The sequence below is a fragment of the Staurois parvus genome, unplaced genomic scaffold (genome assembly GCF_062004578.1).
Source record: "Staurois parvus isolate SC_StPar_1 unplaced genomic scaffold, SC_StPar_1.0 ptg000118l, whole genome shotgun sequence".
Taxonomy (NCBI): Eukaryota; Metazoa; Chordata; class Amphibia; order Anura; family Ranidae; genus Staurois; species Staurois parvus.
The window spans coordinates 1,037,627-1,051,595 of record NW_028317914.1 but is presented as its reverse complement, the minus strand read 5'-3'; the positions used below and the strand labels follow the sequence as shown (position 1 = coordinate 1,051,595).

Genomic DNA, 13,969 nt, shown 5'->3' with positions numbered 1-13,969 from the left:
AGGGATGAGAAATTGTTAGATCTATTAGTAAAAGCAGCACCCTTTACACACATTACACATAGTTGGGCACACCTTTAAACCCCTTAATTGCCCTAGATGTTAACTTCTTCTAGCCAGCCAGTGTCATTAATACAGTGTATAGTATTATCACTGATCACTGTAATAATGTCACTGGTGATGTCAACGGCAGTTAGGCAGTGTCATTAAGTGTCAGATTGCCTGCCACACTTCCGAGGCCCCATTTGCTGACTGCTGCCATTAGTAATATATTTTAAAGCAATCCAGTATATATCCAATAGTTTGTAGCCGCTATAAGTTTCACGCAAACCAATCAATATACATTTACTGGAATTTTTTTTTTATCAAAGACATGTAGCAGAATACATTCTTGCCAAAATTTATGAAGAACTTAGATTTTTTAAATGTTTTTATTGGATATGTTTTATAGCAGAAAGTAAAAAATATATGTTTTTTTTTAAATTGTTGGTCTTTATTGTTTATCACAAAAAATTTAAAATTCAAAAGAAATCTCTATTTGTGCGAAAAAAATTATATAAATTTCATTGGGTACAGCATTGCATGATCACACAATTACCATTTAAAGTAATGCAGTGATGAATAGCAAACAAATGGCCTGGTCATGAAGGGGAGAAATCTTCCAGAGCTGAAATGGTTATAGCATACTTCAGTGGATATAGTGCCAATGAGGCAAAGAAGACACAGTTATAGGACAGCTACAGACTCAGGCCTGGTCACTGACCTGCACTATGCAACAGAAAGAAGATATATATATATATATATATATATATATATAAAACCCATCAGGTGCTAAAGGTACTCCACATTGGCACCATATCCAGTGAAGTATGGTAGTAAGCAAAGCATTTTGCAGAGTAGAACAGGGAATAGCCAGAGAGTAATTTCTTTGACGCAGTTCGTCAGGGCTTGGAAGGAGACACCCTCTGCCGTTCCAGGGGTCTCCTGTTCCTCCCCCTCTTCTGTGACAAATTAATGAGAATTTTGCTCTTAAGGTTTCAGTTTACTGGCTGTTACTGGCCAGTGAAGCGGCCTGTGAAACCAATCTAAGTTTGGTCTGCTGCTTTGAAGGTCCGGGGAGGAATCAGGGGTCAGTCACATACTGCTGGAAGGAGAAGCAGCATGAGAAGCCAATCAGTAATGCAGTAGTGCTTGTGTGATAACAAGGGACACAATGATAGGATAAGCAGAGTGATGGAAAGATGAACTGATCAGTCTACAAATTCTCCTTTCACTGTCCAGGCACATGTTGGTGAATGGACAAGGTTTTTAAATGTTACTTAAAGCTGAAGTACAGGCAGATATAAAAAAAATAAATGAACGCAGCTCTGCATTCATTAATACACCATTAAATGTATTTTTGGAAAATGCAAGCAGTGTTATTCCCTGATTATGACTTAATATCAGTCATTTGCAATCTACTGTACATTCTGTACAACAGAGCTCAGATAAGGGGAAGGAGAAGCAACACAGGGATCTAATCAGGTGTGCTGCAGTGCAAGGAGCATGCTGATAGGAAGAGAAATACAACACAAAAATATACTATCATATCAGAAGCTGGATGGAAAGTTTCAGCAAATGCCTTCCAGCTGCAAATCAACCCAATCGAGGATGAATCTTAAACCTTGTACATTACTTTGTTTATTTTAATTTGCAATATATTTAAAGAAAAGAACCTCACTGAAAAAACTAACAGCATTTCTCTGGGGCATTTTGTAGAGAGTGCCATTTACTAACACCATTAGGGGGCAGCAGTGCTCAAGTAAGCCACTTTCTGATAACCGCTACTACACTGTACCTGATTTACTGTAATTGTAGATAATATAAAAAGCAGAATGGCCCATATTTGTCATTTACAACCCAATATTCACATATGAGTAATTATCAGTATCGACTGCACTTACATTTTAAAAAACTACTGTATGACCAAGTGTCAGCATTTCCTCCATATTAATAAGTTCATGGTGTATCTCACACAGGATATGTGTAGCATAATATTTAAGTATGCCATGCATTCTTACATTACATTTTATAGCTACCAAACCTGTGACTCTTACAGCTGGATTAAACAAGTCATGAATTTCATCAGGGGAAGCTGCACCCAGCGCACTTCCAGAGGTTTAAATTCAATTTTCAGCCATGTTTTTATGTTTTTAAGCAGATGCGTGTGATGCTTCAGTTTAAAATATAGTGTGCCTTTACGGCAACCCTTGAAATAGCCAGTGCCGCTCTTGATTCATTTTATACGCAATGTCATTTTATCTTGCCATGAGTACAAAACTAACTGGAACTGTAGTTTAATGTGAAAAAGAGTTCTGCTCAAACACTTTGAAATTGATATACATTAGAAATTGATATAATGCATGCAACTGCTGCACAAGCTATTTCTACAATGTAATCATGTTAAAAAAAAAATCACCTTTCTATCTTCACTCTGAAGCAATCCATGATCTTGTATATGCTGTGCAGGCAGGATTTTCTCAGATGCCTTATTCTGTAACAGACTGAATGCTTTCCCTCAAAGTCTATACAGATCTTGGAGTGACATTGCAGCTAGTCTATTGCATGGAATATGGCAGCCCTGCCACATTCAAAAAGAAGCCAAAAGTGTTAAGTTACACCCGGGCTAATTATGTAATTAAAGGAAAGCCAGACTTTCCCACTTCGCACTTTAAAGTGAATGTGCGGGGATAAAAATACGGAAGCTGCCATTGCTGATGTGTTTTTAAAGGCTGAAGGTTTTTTACCTTAATGCATTCTATTCATTACGGTGAAAATCCTTCTGGGTGCAGCTCCCCCCAAACCCTCGTATACTTACCTAAGCCCCATCTAGATCCAGTGCTGTGCATGAGAGCAATGGCTTTTCCAAGTGTCTCTCTCCTCATTGGCTCCTGCTGATGTCAATCGCAGCCAGTGAGCCAATGAGGAGAGAGTGGGGGCAGAGCCTAGCCATGCTCTGTGTGTGAAAGGACAATGTCAATTCACAGGAACTTAGCTCGGGAGCAAGCCTACTGGAGTGGGTGGGTGGGGGAAGGGAGCCAGGACCACTGGAGGAGGACCCAAAAAGAAGAGGATCAGGGCTGCTCAGTGGAAAACCATTGCACAGAGCAGGTATGACGTGTTTGTTATTTTGTTTTTAATTACAACCTTTAGAATCACTTTAAATGTGCAGACCAGCCTTTCTGATCCAGGGTTCTGTGGAGCTCTAGGGTTCTCCTAGACGCTCCTAGGAGTTCTTTGAGCAATGGGCAACTTCTGCCTCCCAGATGAGTAACCACTGACAACAAGCTTAGCTATTTGTCACAGGGGATTATTCCCAATGACCACAAGAGTAAGGAACCTTCTATGCAGACTGTAGAAAGTATGCTGGCAAATCGTTTGATGTAAAAAAAAAAGATGCAGGTAAGGGTCTGTAAATCTTTTCTATAATTCTCAACAGCAAAGCATACCTGGCAGGATAAGCTCAGAACCTGATGTTGTAGTTATCCTCAAATTAGCTGGACAATCTAGAAAGTACCACTTTGCCAATACAGTCGGTATCTTCTTAGAACTGCTATTTGCAGTATCTTAGGCCAGCTTCCTATGTGTCAATACAAGGGATGGCTGATAGGTAGCTCACGCACAAGACAGTGTACTGTGTAATGGCATTGAAATAAGTAGGAAATTAACTGAAGACTCATACTGGCACAGAAGAGATGAGCTATATGCTGATAACTTATTGTTTGTTTTATAGTAAGAAACTAACACCAGAGTAATGTTGTCATGTACTTGGTGGAGGTCAAGCCGAAGAGGTGCCCTCTTTTGTACTTCTTATTCAACACCTCTAGTGGTGGTGACAGGAGATGTGAGAATACAGAGTGCCATGAGGGCTGATGTTGCAGTCAGCACCAGCTGTTGGGTATGAGGCACAGATGATTGTGAACCACAGGGTAAGATCCAGAGGCAGATGCACGGTGGCAGCTGATCAGTAGAGAGGAAGGAAGCCAAGACACAAGTCGAAGGTCATTAACAGATAGGCAGTGAAGTTCTAAATCAGAAGACAGGGACAGTATCAGGATACAGGCTAAGGTCAGCAACATCTGGACAAAGAGTTAGAGGAACATGAGGCAAAAAACATTGTCAGTATACAGGTCAAGGTCAGTTAACAGCTTGGCAGAGATGTACCCATTCGTAAGTCCAAAACACAGGCCAAGGTCACAACAGGCAGACAGGAATCCAGAGACAGGTCAAAGGCAATTCAGGTGGCACATTGAAAAGGTAACATAACAGGTCAGGTCAAAGGTAAATTGGGAAGACCACTCATATCTCTGTTCCTGTCACATCCCAGCTTAAATAGGCCTTTTTGTCATCAATTCCAGTGCTGAGCATGCATTTGTGTGTCCACTAATACATCTGTGTATGTGTGTAACACACATCTAGCAGTAATGTAATGCTTACTACTAGATGTGCTCTGCTTTCATATTAGAACACACTGGACTTTCCTTACAAATGTAGCCAAACTTACCATTCACTTTTTTGTTAAATTATTAGGTGTATAATAAATGAATACACTTTAGGTACAACTTGGTCGTAGAAGTGCATTTATTGGCTTTTTTAGTATTTAGAAGAGTAGTGAAGGGATAAAAAGGGTGAAAAACCTGTCAAGGCATTTTTGATTTCTGTGTCCTACGAGGTAAATTTTCCTTCACTTTCTTGAAGATGCAACAGAAAGTGAGGGAAATTTTCTTTATAGACAGTTGTCACCAGAACATTTTTGTCTGTTGCAGACTTACCCTCACCCCTTGTTCTGGGAAAAATTATAAAATGTTTCTGGTGACATTGATAAATTTCTGGTAACATTGGTCATCATCAGGCCTAATAGAAAAAGTTGGATTAACATACTGTAAACTACAGTAAAACCTTAGCAGATGGTCTAACCCAGGCCTTGAAATTTCCACTCACCTGCTCGAATTGGCGAGTGGAAATTATGCTGGAGGCGAGTGTGTCCCCAGGGCCGTCTTGCTGAGCAGGCTCAGAACTCAGGGCCGGATCTGTCACTCGCACTGGAAGCCGTCAGACTGCTCAATAGCTGAGCAAAGTGAAAGCAAAGGAAGGAGTGTGTGCTGTGCTCTCTGCCTCCCCCTAGAGTGAAGGTAACAAACTACTGCAACTTTTTATAGGGCTGTGTCCATGTGTGTGTGTGTGTGTATGTACATGTTTCTGTGTGTATCTGTACATTTGTCTGCGTTTATGTACAGGTGTCTCTGTGTGTGTGTATGTACATATGTCTGTATATAAACCTACATGTATGGGTGGTTTGGACAGGTTCAGGATTATGTGGTTATTATGGGTGGTAGAGTATGGGACATTGAGGTACTGCTGGATTGGATAGTAGGTAGGATATACTTGGTAGAGTTATGGTTTTGTGAGTGAAAGATTATGGGGGGTTATGGTTGTATGTGGTGCATAGTCTAAGTATGATGGAGTGTTTAGGGGGACATTGGAGGCCCTGATGTAATGTGGGGGGGACACTGGGGACACTGATGTAATGTGGGGGGACTCTGAGGACCCTGATGTAATGTGGGTAACATTTAACAGTGTCATTTCATGAAATAATTTACGAGGGTGTGTTTAGGGGCAGAATTAGGGGCGACGCAGGGTAAGGGTTGGGTGGGGCAACTGGTGGCAAGTAACTCTTAAGGCCTGGCTAGTAGCTCAGGACTTGAAATTTTAAGCCCTGGTCTAACCCTTTCACGCTCTATTACATTTTGCCTTTACATACACGTTATTGTCCTGGTGTTCTATCAAATATGGACTTGGCACCATAACAAGAGTGGTGATTGTTAAAGATGGCTATGTATTCAGAAAATTACTTAAATCAAAGATGGAATATATTTGGAAAAAATCACTCATCTAATCCTTTCTGGTGTCATTAAAAAATGTACATCACTTGTAACTGCAAACATTGAACTTGTCAAATATTCCGATTTGTTTAAATGCTTGTTAGGATCTCTGGAATAAAATATGTTTTTGTTTAAGAGAACGCTTTCAGTTCCATCTGCAATGTACGTGATTGTGGAGTGTTTATAAATCCTTGTGTTAACCATTTGTTTAATAATAGAATCCATTAATTTACAATATGTGAGATGTAATGCAATTTAATATAATTTGTTTCTTAATGAGAGCATTTTAATATAGTGCATGAATGACTAGTAAGTTCATGTTTCTCTGTTCATGCTTAAAGGATATAGGATTAAGCCAGATAGCTTAGTAAATGTATGATTTTATAAAGCCAACCTACATCTGCAGATGTAAGTGTAACCTTTCTCTAGGGCAGGGGTCTCCAAACGTTCTAAACAAAGGGCTAGTGTACCGTTCTTCGAATTTTAGGGGGGCCAGACTTTGGTCAGTGGGAGTAAACAATTCTCCATCTTTGGTATTTGGGGGAGTAATAGTACCCCATCATTGGTATTAGGGGGACTAATAGTGCCCCATCATTGGTATTACTGGGAGAAATAAGTCCCCATCATTGGTATCAATGGGAGAAATTGTGCACCATTATTGGTATCAATGGGAGAAATTGTACACAATCATCAGTATTAATGGGAGGAATAGTGCCCCATCATTGGTATCAATGAGAGAAATAGTGCCCCATCATTAGTATCAATTGGAGAAATAGTGCACAATCATTAGTATTAATAGGAGAAATAGTGCCCCATCATTGGTATCAATGGGAGAAATAGTGCCCCATCGTTAATATCAATGGGACGAATAGTGCCCCACTGTTAATATCAATGGGAGAAATAGTGCCCCATAGTTAGTACCAATGAAAGGAATAGTGCCCCATCATTGGTTTCAATGGGAGGAATAGTGCCTCATCATTGGTATCAATGGGAGAAATAGTGCACCATCATTAGTAGCAATGGGAGGAATAATACCCTATTGTTGGTTTCAATAGGAGGAATAGTGTTCCATCATTGGTGTCAATAGGAAGAATAGTGCCCCATTTTCTATGTCAGTGGGGGAACCCATGCCATGCTGTTGTTTGCAATGGGAGGAATAATACCTCGAGGGACAGAAAAAAGCAAGCAAAGGGCCGCATCTGGCCCACCGGCCACAGTTTGGAGACCACTGGTCTAGGGGAATATACCAACCAATTGCACTGCTCAAAAAATTAAAGGAACACTTTTTAATCAGAGTATAGCATCAAGTAAATTAAACTCCTGGGATATTGATCTGGTCAGTTAAGTAGCAGAGGTGGTTGTTAATCAGTTTCAGCTGCTTTAGTGTTAATGAAATTAACAACAGGTGCACTAAATGGGCAACAATGAGAGGACCCCCAAAACAGGAATGGTTTCACAGGTGGAGGCCATTGACATTTTTGTCCCTACTCATATTTTCTGACTGTTTTGCACTAGTTTTCCATTTGGCTAGTCTAGTGTCACTACTGGTAGCATACCTGGACCCTGTAGAGGTTGCACAGGCAGTCTAACTCCTTCAGGATGGCACATCAATACGTGCCATTGCCAGAAGGTTTGCTGTGTCTCCCAGCACAGCCTCAAAAGCATGGAGGAGATTCCAGGAGACAGGTAAATACTCTAGGAAAGCTGGACAGGCCCATAGAAGGTCCTTAACCCTTCAGCAGGAATGGTATCTGCTCCTTTGTGCAAGGAGGAACAGGATGAGCACTGCCAGAGCCCTACAAAATTACCTCCAACAGGCCACTGGTGTGAATGTCTCTGACCAAACAATCAGAAACAGACTTTATGAGGGTGGCCTGAGGGAACAACATTCTCTAGTGGGCCCTGTGCTCACTGCCCAGCACCATAGAGCTCGATTGGCATTTGCCAACACAAGAATTGACAGGTCTGCCACTGGTGTCCTATGCTTTTCACAGATGAGAGCAGGTATACCCTGAGCACATGTGACAAACGTGAAAGGGTCTGGAGAAGCCATGAAGAACATTATGCTGCCTGTAACATCATTCAGCGTGACCGTTTTGGTGGTGGGTCGGTGACGGTGTGGGGAGGGATATCCATGGAGGGACACACAGACCTCTACAGGCTAGACAATGGCATCCTTACTGCCATTAGGTATCGGGATGAAATCCTTGGACCCATTATCAGACCCTACGCTGGTGCAGTGGGTCCTGGGTCCTGGGCACGACTATGCCCGGCCTCATGAGGCGAGAGTATGAAGGCAGTTCCTGGAAGAGGAAATAATTGATATCATTGAATGGCCCCCACGCTTACCTGACCTAAATCCAATAGTTTAGGTCCATCCGATGCTGCTAGGTTGTACCTCAGAATGTCCAGGAGCTCAGTGATACCCTGGTCCAGATCTGGGAGGAAATACGCCAGGACAGCATCCGTCGTCTTGTTAGGAGCATACCCTGATGTTTTCAGGCATGCATAAAAGCACGTGGGGCCAAACAAACTACTGAGTACCATTTTGAGTTGCTGCAATGAAATTTCAGCAAAATGGATTAGCCTGCTGCATTATTTTTGTACTTTGATTTTTGGGGGGAGGTCTTTGAATTCAGTCCTCTGTAGGTTAATAATTTTCACATCCATCAAATGACGGGGCATCCTTACGTTCCTAACACATTACCCAGTCCATATCAGTATAGATATCCAGCATGATATTTTTCCCCTTTGAGATCTGATGTGTTTTCAAAGTGTTCCTTTAATTTTTTTTAACAGTGTATACACTTTCTGTGCAAATTAGGAACTTACTAACCATTTTTTATTTCTAAGATGGCCATATAACAGAACCCCATAATAATTTTAGAAAAAAGGTAAAGTATGCTAAAATTTGAAAATAAATAAATAAGTAAATAAAAAATATTTTAGCAACTTCTGACTGTGATAGTGATAAGGCCAAAACCAGTAGACACTTGAACTCTTTGCTCATAATGACACCAAATCTCTCTTTGCTCTTCTGCAGAAGATGTACTATCAGTCATTGAGGAGAAAGACTAGATATATAAGATTGAGAGCTTTAATTTCCTCATAAGTTTGGTGAAAATTGGAAGATTTTAGGAAATTTTTAAAATTTGGTGAAATGAATTGCAGGTAATAAGGATTGTTTTTAAGGGTGCAATTAACTTTAAAGGAAAGCTCCTTTCAACTATACCAGACTTGTTCTTGTTCCAAAACATTGGTCTGTTATTAATTTAATCATTTTATGTATTAAGAACTAAAAACAGACTGTAAAAATAAAAAGCAAGATTTAAAAAAAATTAAAGTGATAGTAAAATAGTAATAATCAAATACAGAGAGGAAAAACCACACATTTAATAATTTAAAAACTACATTAAATACCTTAAAAAATATATAAATAGTATAAAAATAGATAATTTTGAAGCCAATATGCTGCTGACTGAGCCAAATTTTGCAGCAAAATCAATTTTTCCAAAATTACTTATTCATCCTTAACCTCTGTCTTTGTATTTGAGAAAATATAGTGCAAGGAAAGCAGGTTAAAATGTTACCTAATTATATTTAGTAATTTTTGCATCTCCTCATATTAAAACATGTTAGACTTATGATTTTTGCTAAAGCACAATGTGAGTGTACATTTTTTTCTTTGATCTCAATGTTGAGCTTGCAGTTATTTCTGCAAATATTAATTTGACAGCAAGCATTGTAGATCATAATGTCTTCCAGCATTTTTACCTGTAAAGCTTTAACATAAATAGAATGTAAAAGGATGGCATTGATTGCTGCCCAGATCATACTGTGTAGTGAGATTTGCTCTTACTTTGTAGTTACTTAAAGGGGCAAGTCATCTCAGATGTTAACTAAAGGGGCAGAGAAAAACAATTGTAGATTTTTTTGTTTTTATTTTGCTTTTTTAAAAAATAAATACTTGAACTTTCGCAGATGATGTATATAACCTTTGTTTAATGAATGAAGACAAAAAAATAAATCAAGGTAAATTTGCTTCTGCATAATTTGAAATTATCTCTTGGAAAAACAGGTGCAAAAAACTCTCTTGCATACATTCATCAACAATTATTAGTCTCTATCATTTGGCTGGGCTGAATTTATTTTTGGTTGGTTGTCAGATGCCTACCACAAAGTTCCTTCTATAGGCTAGGATGAATAAGGCTCTTTAGTGAGAGGTTGGTAGCTTTCAGTCTCAAATCCTTATCTTCACCATCCCTCGTTTGATGATCAGCACAGGTACTTCAAATGCCATCAACACTTATATGTGATTTAATTTCACCTTTCTGTGCTGCTGGGGCTGCTGAAGTCAGTAACAATAGTTCAGAAGACAGGATTGGGCACCTACAGCCTATTTGCTTTACAGAAACTGACCAGCCAGCTGTTTCCCCATCAATTTCCAGCTCAGATTTAACAAAGCTACTCCAAACAAGTTTTCCAGAATACTACAAATTTAAACCTCTTTACATTTCCTCAGTTTCGATCAATCAATCTGTTAGTCACACTAAAATATTATTAATATTTTAAACAGTTTTCTATCACTCTATCAATAAGCTCAAAATGTCTCCATGGGTGAAGAAAAAATACTAAGGTGTTCCCAGTATCATAAGTCTATCAGGTGAGAAGGGCCTCCTTACATCGATGATCACTGGAAGAATGCTCCTCCTTACATTTATGATCACTGGAAAAAATGATTCTTTGATGCAGATAAAAGGATCATTAGTGTCCTTGGTTACTTACCTATGAAACCAGTGAGAGAGCTTAGTAGAGACTCTTTCTGTTGCCCTTACCAATTGGCTCTTCTAAGGTACATTGATGCTGAAACAATTTGGCAGGAGATCAATCAGCACTAATAGGTCATCATTGAGGGCTTTCTCTGGTGGAACCCCTGGGGACAGAAACCTAGCTACTAAAAATTATATGGTATCCAAAAGAAAACTGTTCATCTAGCTCATATCTACTATTTTGTTCCTTTTTTTATTTTTCATCACTATAACATTAGAGAGGCAAGTAGGAAAGCTTCAATATTTAAGTTGCAGACCCATAAAAAGTACCCAGAATAGGAGTTTTTCTTTATGAATATTAAAGCCAGAGTTAGACATTTTAACATTTGGATATTTTTACATAGTAACATTGGTCCAGCTCGGAATGATGTAACTGTGCATAAACAATACCCGAGGGATCTCCTCGGAAGCAGAAAATCACTCTAATAGACATATCTGGGGTACCTCCAAAGACAAGGAGAAAAAAGGCAAAAAGAGACAGAGGCCACAGGAGAGTTCTTTATGGTGTAATAGTTTGATGGATAATTAAATGAAATAGACGATGAAAAGGTAAATTCAAATGCTGTACTCACATCTGTGAGATTGCTGAGCTCCCTAATGGGAGATCAGACAACCTGGAGTGAAAGCCTGCAGGCAATATGTCTGTCCCTGTGCAGAGTAAGGTTGCTCTTGATGCTCGGTGGGCTGATCCAGACAATCCTCTGTGGTCTTAGGATTCCATTGTGTTCATGATAAGAGGTTTATGAACCTCAAAAGGTGAGAAACTGGTGTCAGCAGAGGCGCCCAAATATGAAGGAGAAGCTAAGAACTGAATTCTTCATTGATTCAATATTTATTGTTTACAGAATATTATAAAACACTGTCAGCGCCTTTCGTGGTACTACCCGGCCACTTCCTCAGGATGGTGCACAAAACACTCTAGTACTTTGGTCCCTTGGTTTAGGGTTCCTGTCTTTTTTGGGGTACAAGACAAGATACAGGAGCTCAGCAAAATAGAGTCTCAATCATCAAACAACCTACACTTTCTTGCAGCTGAGGACTACTCCATTTCACCTCTAATAGGCACTGCCTAGAGGCTGCCTTGCTGCTTACTGGACACAGGGGTTCAGCCGAGTCACAGTCTTCACCTTGTTGAATCAGAGAATGCTTTACATTCATTGGAAAGTGTTCTTGGAATGGCACCCTTGCTTATCGAGTGACCTCCTGTGTTTAGTGAGCAGCAGGGTAGCAGCTCCGCAGGAGACACGGAAGATTGTGGAGATTGCTGTAGTAGCAGTGCCTATTACAGTGATTTCCTGCTTCCAGGGGGATTCTACAGGTATAGTATAAGGCATGCATAGTTACATTAGTCCAAGCTAGACCATGTATTATATTAGATTGTTCCAAGCTAGACTACTAGGTTGTATCAAAATGTTTTGAGACTAGTTTTGTAACACACCAACAGATGGCAGTGCAAGGCTGCATGCACAGTCACAGGGAGCACCAAACTTCATAAGTCAGTCTGCCAAAAGACATTATCCTGTGTACATCGGGAGCTGTGCAACTGGTGCTATTCTGACCACCTGCGTTACCACTTCTGCTATTTCATCATGGACAGCAAGTTAGAACAAACATGAAATTTTGCATGAAACTGGGCAAATTGGCCACAGAAATGTCTGACATGATTCGTCAAGTTTACAGAGATGCTTCAGTTGGTGGTTTGAGGTGTTTTGAGTGGCATGCACGCTTCAAAAGTGCAAGAACATCACTGAAAGATGAGGAGAGATCAGGTAGACCTTCAATGGGCTCAACTCCCGAAAATGTCGAAACGATTCAGCAACTTGTGTATGACGATTGTCGGAGAACAATCCATAACATTGCTGTGATTGTCGGTGTGTCATATGGAACAGTTCATGCAATCTTCACGTGTGATTTGAACATGCACCACGTTGCTGCTAAGTTCGTACCCAGGCTGCTGTCTCAGGAGCAGAAGGAGCACCACGCCGTAGTCTGCCAAGAACTCTGTCAGAGTGCCATGGATGACCTATCCTTCATATCGAGGATCATTATTGGTGACGAAACTTGGGTGTATGGGTTTCGTGAAGAATGTCACATCTACTCTTCGTTCTAACTTGCTTGCTGTCTATGATGAAATAGCAGACGTGGTAATGCACATGATCAGAATAGCACCAGTTGCACAGCTCCTGATGTACACAGGGCAATGTCTTTTGGCACACTGACTTATGAAGGTCAGTGTTCCCTGTGACTGTCTGTGCAGCCTTGTGCTGCCATCTGTTGGCGTGTTACAAAACTAGACTTCAAACTTTTTGACACTACCTTGTATTTATTATGTAAACATATCCATATCTAGAATTCAGCTTTAGGGCACTTTATAAGGCATATGTTTAGGAGACAGATATAGATGATGTCTTACATTTATCTTCATTTGGACATTGTTGAGGCATCTAGCTCTACAGCTGAATTTAGCTGGGATGGCTAGACCAACCTGGAGCAGGTGTTGTATCATGTATCCATATATGAGCTACTAGTTGTAAGATTATATTTAATAGTATTAGATTTTTCTACATTATTAAAGTCTACACCACATTCAATGAAAGTAATTAGGATTCAAGTAAAATGATACTTATAAGGAGTAACTATTCCTTTTTATATAGAATGCTTTGAAATTATAATTTACTGCAGCTATTTGATGAAATGACATTACTTCCCCTTTTTTTAATTATACTGTAACATCAAATGCTCACACTCCCTGTAAAAAGCTACCACAATTATTATATTAGTTAGGTTTAATTACTGAATTCAAAAGATGTATGAAGATAGGGCAGAGACCAATTATGTGCATCTGTAAAAAAAAAAAAAATTAATTAGTTAGAAATGTCATGTATAGGATTTAGTAATGTCTTATTTATTGTGATATTGGTTCCATTTCTGCTATGCTTCTTTTAGCTTACCCTTTAAGTTAAAGAATATGTAAACCCAACATATTCCTGATATGTGCAACAGGTATTATGTACTTGTATGAAAAAGTATCCTGTTCTCTTTGTATTTTTTCCTTTGTGTGAAATCCTTGGTTTTCCTGCCAACCCCCTGCTTTCCTATGAAAAAATGGCCCCACTAAGCCAGAGGTCCCACTGTGGTCAGTTTTCTAGGTATGCTGGGAGCTCTTCTCCAATGATCAGGCTTGTCCCGACATGACCTTGCTGTAACTACAGTTGCAAGAAA

At 39.7% G+C, this 13,969-nt stretch overlaps 1 protein-coding gene across 1 annotated transcript; it reads left to right on the top strand.

The window, feature by feature from the left end:
• Positions 1 to 12,359: 12,359 nt before the first annotated feature.
• Positions 12,360 to 12,857, top strand: LOC149467202 (protein GVQW3-like). Its single transcript, XM_089672070.1, has one exon. The coding sequence runs from the start codon at positions 12,360 to 12,362 to the stop codon at positions 12,855 to 12,857; it is 498 nt and encodes a 165-aa protein (XP_089528196.1).
• The last annotated feature ends 1,112 nt before the right edge of the window (positions 12,858 to 13,969 follow it).